At 38.3% G+C, this 11,438-nt stretch overlaps 1 protein-coding gene across 1 annotated transcript; it reads left to right on the top strand.

The window, feature by feature from the left end:
• The first annotated feature begins 766 nt into the window (after positions 1-766).
• On the top strand, positions 767-9,189 carry LOC127776290 (transcription factor DIVARICATA-like). Its single transcript, XM_052302650.1, has 5 exons — positions 767-816; positions 1,714-1,834; positions 2,159-2,226; positions 8,568-8,829; positions 8,965-9,189. Exons 1-5 carry the CDS (start codon positions 767-769, stop codon positions 9,187-9,189), a joined length of 726 nt encoding a protein of 241 aa, XP_052158610.1.
• Positions 9,190-11,438: the final 2,249 nt, after the last annotated feature.

Raw genomic sequence — 11,438 nt, 5'->3', positions numbered from 1 at the left:
GACGCATTGTTGAGCGGTCATGTGAATCTGCCTTTAATTAGACATTTAATAATGAGCATATATACTATCTATAAAAAACATACAAATAAAAAATTATTTTCATTTATGCATGTATGTGAGAACTTCATTTATGGACTGTGAACATATATAGAAAAACCCACCAGGATTGGAAACCTATGTGCTAGAGCGGCAAAACCACTGGTTTTGCCCAGAAACAAACTTTAAAAATTATTAGAAGAGACCAGGTGTCCGTTCCCTTGCACAATTTCCGCCTCCCGAGAAAAATATAATTTATAATAGAAATCACTAAAAAGATTGCATTGGCAAAGGTTTGCAGATATCATCTCACAAAAGATATATTTTCACTCCAAATGTCAAGAAAATCTTATATTCAAAGTCACATAGACATGTTTTTTTTCTTTTTCAAATGCAGAGATCAATCGGTTTTAGAACTGAATGCACAACTCGATCTACACTATCATACTCATATTTTTCCCTAACATTTTGCGTGAAACGTTTCAGAAATGGAAGAGTAGAACCCTTGAATGGACATCGGTCAAATGAGTTTTCCGCTGCCGTTTGTTCTGTATTGCTGAAAGCTGAGATATAACACATTGTCAGCACCATATCACAGCCGATCGAGATATATCTGATGCACACATTTGACGCATTGTCAACTCTCTTTCCCTCCCCCACCACCTCTCTCTCTCTCTCTCCCCCTAAAGAAGATGTATGTACGTATCGTACATACATACTCGCATCGTCCATGGCAAACCAGCAATGGGTTGTCTGCAGTGACAAGAGCGAAGAAAGCAGGCAGTCATGAGGTCAAACTAATTTTGAAAAAACTATGTCTTATATGTGTGAAATTTTTTATTTGGGGGTCACACACATGTGTTGCTTTGCATACCGTGTCTAGCTTGATTGCATAAGCTCATCTCAATCTCCTACATTTATTTATGAAGACCCGCACCGAATTGGAAATTTGACAATGAATTCTCCAACTCTCTATGAAAATAAACTTACGGTAACAATATCACATTGAACTAATTTTTGTATAGTTTGATTTATTTTATAGGACTATGATTTGTAAAGGTACTTGAGAGGAGAAGATATATATATAGTTCTATATTTATGGATGAAACATTTTTCCTTGTGTCTAGTGAAAAATAAGTATAGCGGAAAGCACCGCAAGACGACAGAATTGTGAGTCTCATGTACGGTCCGTACCTTATCGTTGACGCAGAATGTTTTCAAACCGTAAGGGCCATAGCACGGACCGTACCATACCGTTGACACGGAATATTTTCAAATCGTAAGGGTTGTACTACGGACGTACCACCCATGTGTATGGAAACCATTAATGTACCTCGTACCGCAAACATATATATCTTTTTACAGGTAATATGTGTCCCATTGATCCGAATTTCTTCCCTCGACGTAAATGTTACTTATATTTACATGATTTTACCAATGATGATCATGATCTAGAAGATACACACTCCACAAGTAGGGGCATCCACACATCCAGCCTATAAATACACTGCCCTACCCCCTTCTTCTCCCTCACACCAACATCCCTATCCTCTTCTCCTCTTGCACACATTGCCCTCCATTGTTTCGCAGTAGCATTCGGAGGCATGGAGTGGACGGCGGCGGAGATGGACGAGGCGAGGTCGATCGTCGCTAGGCGACCAACGCTTATGACTCCAGCGCCCTCGTTGCCGGCGCCGGCAACGGCGACACGAGGCACGACCGCATTGTGAGGGAGCTGCAGGCGTGGTTCCCATGGAGGACCATGGATCAGTTAATCGGGCTGTACATTGAGCTCATGGCGGAGGAGCCCGCGGCGGCGCAGCCGCAGTACTTCGACGCCGGCGCCGTCGTCGACCCTACGTTCGACTTCTTCAACGACCACAACAACTTCCTCGGCATGCCGCCGCCGCCGGTGCAACAAGCTGATGATCATGCCATGAACAACGTCGTCGCCGACGCCGGCATGAACTACTTCTACGGCGGCGCCGGCGGTGGTGCCATGGTGTTTGGTGGCGGTGCACCCATGGGGGAGACGGTGGAGCAGGCAGCTCCGCCGGTGCCAGCGCCGGTGGCGGTGGCGCCGGTGGTGATGAACCGCGACGACGACGAGGTGAACAACCAGGGAGGCGGCCGTCACCGTGCTGCACCAACAAATACTACTAGGAGGTTTTGGACCACTGAAGAGCACAGGTTAATATGCTTAATTCTAATTATATGGATGATATATTATATCTGGTGTTATGCTTTAGTTTCTCATGACATGAAGTCTTTGAGCAATTCTATGGTTCTTGAGGAGGTACCATGAGATACCAAAAATTTAGTGTAAAACTAGTAAGGTGGCCCGTGCGTATGCGCGGGCACTTATATTGTTGAAAGGTAATATTATTGTTTGTTCAGAAATTTTGTCTCATAGATTCAGGGCAAACTAAAGTTTGGATAATGTTATTTTATAATAATTTAAGGGTTCTATTTAAGGTATCTTAAAAAACCATTCACAAACTTTTGAGTAGAAGATGGATTAAGTACTTACGACTTTTGAATCATGTTTTTTTTCTCGAGTAAATAAGAAACTATTGCTAGTTAATTATCATACAGTTCGTATATACATACCGTGTAGTATGGCCGCAAAATTAAAAATGCGAGTGCAAGATACTCAAAATTATTTTGATTAAATCGTCTCATGAAGGCGCATGATATAGTAATAAAGGGAGGGAAGCATATGCATGGGGAAAAAAGAAGAAAGAGAAAAATGAAAAAAGGGAGGGGAGGAGTACCTACCCACGCACGCAGGTGCGTACCTATGTCGAGGTGGGACCTCGTAGTATTTAGTTTATTTTAAGATCAATTTAATCTAACGGTTTATAATATTGGACCTACCGATTTAAGTGAAAATCTAATAATAGATACTTTGATTTTTTTCTTAGAATTTCTAATATTTGCCTTAATTTATTATAGCACCACGTGGCAGCTTGAGAGTATTTTAAGGAATTTTAAATGACTAATTAGAATATTAACTGCGCAATATATTTGTATGGGACATATGGTAATATTTGTTCCATGTTTATATACATGTTGAGAGAAATTAATTTTGTGGCTAGCAAGCCATTAGAAGTCTAATTAATAGCAATTAATTTTGACACCTATTTACAATTGTTCAGAGCAACTCTTATATATTCATCTTACAACTTTGATGATCCGTTGATCACCAATTTACTGATCACCATGGCTCGCATGAAAAAAAATTCACAATGTAAGTAGGGGACTAATTATTAAAGTCCCTTTCTCCGGCCGTGTTTGTGGCTTGGCCAGCTAAGTTCTTTCTTATGAAAATGGATAAGCGGTATGTTCCATATGAAAACATATTAGTTGAAAAAATAAAATAAATATATCAGTATTATTAGTATTCTTATGTTAGGCTATTGATGTTAATGAATATATATATTTTTATATATATATATATATATATATATATATATATATATATATATATATATATATATATATATATATATATATATATATATATATATATATATATATACACAAACATACTATACTACAGATGGGGTGTAGTATAATACAGCACAACCCACCCCTACCCACCCCACCCCTCCCCTGTACCCCCGACCTCTTCCCCTTTCCCATACAGTAGTAATTCTTTTACTACTAAACTTCCTCATATATATATATAGGATTTAATACACTCATTTTTTTTGTTAATTTCTTTCGCTTTTTTCAGATCTGGAACGAGGAGGTTGCCGGCGGTGATTCGAGAAAAGGCAACACCAGGGAGAGGCCACCACGCTGCCTGGATCTGGAGGCAAGCTCCACGACGACGGGTGCCTGCCTTTCTTCCGCCCATGGTCTCCACCGGCTTCCCTTCCGCCGCCACCAATCTGCTCCGCGTTGGTGAGCTATACGGAGGAGCAAACGTCCTTCGTCCTCGTCGGCGGCCGTCGTTCCGCCTTCGTCCGCTGGTGGCCTCCAGATCGCCACCATCGCCCACACCTGCTGCCCTCGTCCGCCGCCCGTGGAGGACGCTGAGGAGGTGTTGTAGCAGCATTTGGATTGGATTTGCATAAGTTGTTGGTGCGGGCAAAGGAGGAGGAGGGTCGGCGCCGTCTACGTTCCTTCACAAGTGACACCATCGACAACCCCGAACTCGTCTGCGTGATTGAAGTCTGCATCCCCCATGAGAGGAATAGTGTCTTTGGTGCTGCCATGCCAATCTGATCTATTCCCTTTCTTTTTTTTTCGTTTTTGTTTTTTCATGTTTGCATGATCGGTGATCAGGCCTTTTTTCCCCCACGTTATTCAGATTCATGGTGGTTTTTCTTCTCGATTCAATCTTCTATGCTTTATGGTTGCAATTTTCCCAGGTTTTAGTTTAGTGTTTATAACTAGACATGAAAAGACAAGATATGTCTTTTTTTCGCAGGGGCAGAGTGAGAATCCGGATGCAGCATCAATGCAGATGAGGATTATACTGACAACGATGTACATTGAGACCTTCATTGTTCAGTCTATTGGCACAAATCCCTGTTCTTGGTGCAGGTGTTTTGCTACTGGGCACACAATATATTTTTTTTTGCCTAAGTATGCTTTTTTTTTCATATTCAGAGGATTGAGATTGTTGTTCTAATTGCTCATGTGCATATAGCATGTCCTTCACTAGTTCCGCAGGTGCGGATCAAGGACACCAAGGGAGTTTTCATCCATGAATAATTTCCATATCATTTTAGCTTATTTGGGCATTGGTATCGTGAAAAATCTAGGACGAGTCTATTTGATTAGTATCATTTTTATGCATAATAATATGTTCCCTGGAAACAGATCTTTACTGACTGCCAAATTGAACTTTTCTCTTGACCTCAATGATATCTGGGTGATCTCTGAAGATATAGGATCCTTGGTTCATTTGACATGGACGCTCTAAATGTTTCATGTTGTACACTTTGCACACTTTTTCTGGATTTATCTTGGTGAACTGATAATGTGTCAATTAGAATTTTGGTTCTTAATTTAACATGCATGTGAACATCTGACATCTATGATTAATCTAATGGAGTGTATTCCTGTAAATAAAGCAGTATAGACTCATCAGTTCTAAAATTTATTCTACTCGATTTATGTTCTTCAGATTGAGGCTGCATTTTGCACATATTCTCTCTTCCTGCTGCTCAATTTTTTATGAAGCATTTTATTTCTTCTTCAGCGAATCATATCTCATTTAGAGTCATTTATGAGTGTAAATTAAAGATTTCTCTTAGATGATGTAATCGTTTCTGTCTATATCCAGGTGGCTGTGGGATGCCTCTCTAGATGTTCGTGAGTGATGGATACCTGTCGATGGGGAGACCTAAGGAATCTATAGTGCTTTGTCAGCTCAACATCGATATGAGGCACTAGCGTCGTCTTGCTTGTTGGATTCGTGCATGTAATAGTAATTTAGTTACTAAGAGACATATGTTGAGAACCATCAGTGTAATAGTAACTTGGTTACTAAGAGAATTTGTTGGCAATGTCAATATGTTATGTTGAGATTGGTGTAATAGTAATTTATTTACTAAGAGAAATCTTGTGACGATATCAATACATTATTTTAAGTAATTTATTTACTGCGAGAAGGTATGATAACCAATTAAGTGTAGTATTATCTTAAGTAATTTATTTACTAAGAGAATAAATGAGACCAACCCGACAGTAATTCATTTACTGAGAGAATGAACCAACCGAGAAGGGCTACAACCTGGGAGTAATCCATTTACTGAGAGAAGAAATGAATTGGATTCCGAGTAATTTATTTACTAATAAAATGATATTAACAGAGAGTAATTTATTTACTACGTGTGCAAGAGAAATATGCGGGTTACAGTTGGAATGGACAGGCCAAAAGGTGCAGGATTACAATGCAAAAATCAATATATTAGTTAGTAATTCATTTACTAATAAGAAGATATTAACTACAAGTAATTTATTTACTGAAAGACAAATGGTGAGGGAGAGAAAAAGGTGCGGGAGAGCCCCCTGGGCGCCCGCGGGGGGTGGGGGGTGGGGGGTGGGGGTGCTGTGAGGGGAGTAGTTTAGTTATTGCGCACCCCAGGCGCGGTTTAGCGCATCCCTATATATATATATATATATATATATATATATATATATATATATATATATATTCATTAACATCAATATGAATGTGTGAAATGCTAGAATGACTTACATTGTGAAACGGAGGGAGTAGTACTTAAGGTTTAGGATAGCTGAAATTGATGAATTATATAATTTATGTGATAGCTATTTGAGGGTATAAACGAATGAATTGACTTCTAAAATGTTATAATGCTGTTTAAAGAAGACACCGTTTAGAAACTTAGAAAGCGTGAAAAAAAAATCCAAAATATAGAATCGGGAAAAAAAGAGAGGGCCTTAAACTCCCTTTATCACTCTTGTCGTAGTAAGAGTTATATTGATATTCGTCAATATTGCGCTCACATTTATAACATAATGATTCCTTTCACCTGTACGAACAAATAGTACAAAATCCAAATACGACATAACACAAATACATTATAATTGTTAATTGTTATGTAATCAACTCTTGGTTTCAACTTAAACAGAGCTAATTATTGCTGAGAAAAACACAACCCATGGTGCTTAATTATTCTCTCGCTGCATCACACCTTTAATTTTCTTTTCATGTTATTAACAAAATTAATCATCTCCATATATGATTTGATATGTGGCAAAGCGGTAGTGCTATAGCGGTTGTGATCACCTTAGATGTCTCAGACACTATGCTTTGTCACATGTGCGAAAGGCAAAGCACAGACGTGCATTGTGCAGTGAGCAAAAAGAGAATTTTGGACGCTTTATTTATTAGCAAACAATAGATCTGATGATTATAATAATAGGTCCACCAGTTCTAGTGTAAGTGTAAATTAGTTAATATAGATTTTAAATTGTTAATTTAATGGGTACACAATATAATGTTGTAGATGTTATTTTGAAACAGTACATTACTTGATAATAATAAATAGACCAGCGTAATAAAAAGTAGATCCGATGATTTATATAATGGAGCCATCAGTTTAAGTGCACGTATAAATTAGTTAATATAGATATTGTTTATTTGATAGGTACACGATATAATTGTGTAAAATTTATTTTAAAATAGTGCATTGTTTGAAAATAATAGTGCAAAGTAAAGAGTGCATTATATGATGGTAGAGTTTTGTTTGTAAAATTATGATTATTTAAAAAATATATCCATTATATATATAAATGGAAAAAAGAAGAAGAAAAGGGAAAAAAAAGGGGGAAGGAAGCGTACATACCATGTACGTATGTATATCCTCCATCTGCCAATTCACGGGAGGAGAGGATAGGTGGGACCCATTGTATTTAGTTTGTTTTAAGATCAATTTTATCTAACGGTGTATAATATTGGACCCACCAATTTAAGTGAAAATCAAGGGATATATGTTTTGCTTTTTTCTTAGAATTTCTAGGATTTTCTCTATTTTATTAGAGCACCACGTGGCGGCTTGAGAGCGTTTTTAGGGAGTTCCATGGACTTTTAGTATATAATAGATAGATTTGATACCTCATGGTACCTCATAGTACCTAAGTACCACGAGGTACCAAATTTACAATGGAAAAAGTGGTACCTCATGGTACCTCCTCAAGGACCGTAAAATTGCTCGAAGTCTTTAGTTTCTTTTTGTATGTTTAATTAAAATTCCACTCTTTAGGAGATCTTCTTATGCATCTTTGTTTGCATGCATGCATGAAATCTGGTTATTTACTGGTTAAGAATGTTGTGTTCTTTTTTTTCTTTTTTTTTTGGGGGGGAGGGGGGTCGATCATAAAAGAACATGTTGTGTTTTGATTCCTTGTGGTGCAGCGATTTAGTTCTTTCAAGCAAAAAAAAAAAAAAGAAGTTATATGTTGTGACGTATGATGAGAAGTTGTTTAACTGCTTATATGTACAGTAAGACATTGTAGTCAAATAATATCACTTGTAATTACCTATTTCTGTTTGTCTAAAGGTACATGTGAATTTTGGAACTCTCTCCGAATTTATGAAAAATAATTGTACATGTTAATATATGAATATATTAAAAATAATACTTTTTAATATAACTGCATCTGAATATGTGTATACAAGATGACAAAATAGTGTATCAGAAGTGATATATCATATCTTACATATTGCGTTTGACCTTAAAAGCTATTCTTTTTTTTTAAAAAATCATGTCTATTTTGGACGTAGCAGTGGTATATTTATGTCTTTATATGCACAAAGGTCCACATCTCATTCCTAGGAAAAAAAATGCCGTTCACTTCTTCAGTACAACAACAACAAGTCAGTTTCTACTCTGAGTCTGACCGAACGATGGACAGATCTCAAACAATTTTAATTTGCAAACATTTCTTACATGCTGCGAGGAGTTTGGAAAGCACACAGCTCATATATAAATTTAATTTAATTTAATTTATACAGTCCTAAAACTTTTTAAATTTGAAAATTGCAGGCAGTTTCTGAGGGGGCTGCGTGTGTACGGCCGTGGCGAGTGGAAGAGCATCTCCATGAACTTCGTCAGAAGCAAGACGCCGGTGCAGGTGTCCAGCCACGCCCAGAAGTACTTCCGCCGCGTGGAGAGCGCCGCCGCCGACAAGCAGTGCTACAGCATCAACGACGTCGGCCTCAACGACGACGACGACGACGACGACGCCGCCGCCATGGACGGCACCAACAGCTACAGCAACAATAACTTCGGTGGCTGGCAGAGTCTCGCCTTCGCCGGCGGCCACCTCGAGCCCGTCAGCGGCGGCGGCGCCGCCGGGCAAGTCATCGCTCCGGCGAGCTCCTCCGCCGCTGCCATGAACAGCGCCGCTCAGTTCTGGGCTCCTATGCTGTTCAACCCCCAGATTCAGCAGCAGTTCATGCAGATGCAGGCGCAGACGCAGCAGGCGTGGAATGATCAGCATATGATGATGGCTGCTGCTCCAATGGAGGGAGTAACAGATACTAACTTTGAGCCTGCAGGTGCAGCTAATTATTATTATCAACAGCAGCAGCAGGAGGAGGAGGGAGGTGCTTATGGTGTTCCTGCGGATCAGTGGATGATGAACCAGAACAACAACATGTTCTGAACTTCTGATAACATGTCTATATAGATGGGGAACATATCCTTTGACGTATTACGACTCTCTGACTTTGAGTGGTTGGCATATGGTCCTTATAACCAACAGGTTTACATATCAATGACTCATATCAGAGAGTAGTATGTTAGAGAAGACGACTCATCTATATAGATGGCATATGGTGATCAAACCTATAATTAAAAGATGGCAACAAAGTAAGCCTATATATATCGTGTTGAAGCTAAGACATTATATGCATGCATGTCTGCCTCAACACAAATATCCCAGCTAGTAGTATATCCATGTTTCCATTTTGTATAGTCAATAATCTGGTTGTGTTAACTGTTAAGCAATGTATAAATGTATTTCACCCCCAATATAATTAATATACATACATACATACATATATATATATATATATATATATATATATATATATATATATATATATATATATATATATATATATATATGCCATCATATCATATATAGCCTTGCATTGGCTTTTGTTACAACCACAATCCTCATGGAACTAGCTAGGTGTATCAATTGAATTAACAAGGGAGAAAGATGAACACGTGCGCAAAGCGGATTTGAAGGCGGGTGGGCACGCAAACATGATGGCACACACATAGCACAACTGGTCAAGGCACTGTTGTGAGCACTTACCCACCCACGTTCAAATTCCATTTAGTGCATGTGTTCACCTTTTGTTCCTTCTCTATCAATTAAAACATACCTGACTAGTATATTTCAATATGAATAACCATTTACCCCATGATTATTTGCACCCCCCCCCCTTTTTACATCATATTTTTTTGGGAGGATTAATCGCTATCAGTGTGACTATGATAGAGAAACACGGTGCAATAACAGGATTTTTTTAAGGGTTACTATAGTTCTATTTGATAATTAATTATGTGTTGGTTCAAGTTTGATCTGTTTCAGATATGTAAAAATCTTGCATTGACATATGCTGACCAAAAGATCAACGGTCCAGTGTGGTTGACATTAGAGATAGATGAGACCATGTATGGATCATCATGCATGAGACCAATATTCTATCCCTTATTGTCCACAGGCTTGGGTATGTATGGTATATTTAAATATTTAATAATTGGTATATACCACATAAAACATATCGAGCAAGAAATCTTTAATTTATGTATGCATGTACGAACTTTATTTATGTGGGCATATAGCCATACCTGCCTATAATGGATGAAACCTGTGGGCCTAGACATACCACTGGTTTTTGTTGAGCGGTCAGGTGAATCTGCCTTTAGACATTTAATAATGAGCATATATACTATCTATAGAAAACATACCAATAAAAAATTATTTCCATTTATGCATGTATGCGAGAACTTCATTTATGGACTGAGAACATAAATAGAAAAAACCACCGGATTGGAAACCTATGTGCTATAGAGCGGCAAAACCAGTGGTTTTGCCCAAAAACAAAATTTAAAAATTATTAGAAGAGACCAGGTGTCCGTCCCATTGCACAATTTCCGCCTCCCGAAAAAATATAATTTATAATATAAATCACTAAAAAGATTGCATTGGCAAAGGTTTGCATATATCATCTCACAAAAGATATAATTTCACTCCAAATGTCAAGAAAACTGTATATTCAAAGTCACACATAGACATTTTTTTTCTTTTTCAAATGCAGAGATCAATCGGTTTTAGAACTCAATGCACAACTCGGTCTACACTATCATACTCATATTTTTCTCTAACATTTTGCGTGAAACATTTCAGAAATGGAAGAGTAGAACCTTTGAATGGACATCGATCAAATGAGTTTTCCGCTGCCGTTTGTTCTGTATTGCTGAAAGCTGAAATATATCACATTGTCAGCACCATATCACAACTGATCGAGATATATCTGATGCACACATTTGACGCATTGTCAACTCTCTTTCCCTCCCCCACCCCCCCCCCTCTCTCTCTCTCTCTCTCTCTCTCTCTCCCCTAAAGAAAACGTACGTACGTATCGTACATACATACTCGCATCGTCCATGGCAAAGCGGCAATGGGTTGTCTGCAGTGACAAGAGCGAAGAAAGCAAGCAGTCATGAGGTCAAACTAATTTGAAAAAACTATGTCTTATATGTGTGAAATTTTTTATTTGGGGTCACACATGTGTTGCTTTGCATACCGTGTCTAGCTTGATTGCATAAGCTCATCTCAATCTCCTACATTTATTTACGAAAACCCACACCGAGTTGGAAATTTGACAGTGAATTCTC

The sequence above is a fragment of the Oryza glaberrima genome, chromosome 6 (assembly GCF_000147395.1).
Source record: "Oryza glaberrima chromosome 6, OglaRS2, whole genome shotgun sequence".
Lineage (NCBI taxonomy): Eukaryota > Viridiplantae > Streptophyta > Magnoliopsida > Poales > Poaceae > Oryza > Oryza glaberrima.
Note: the sequence above shows the minus strand (reverse complement) of the source record. Positions and strands in the feature narration are given on the sequence as shown.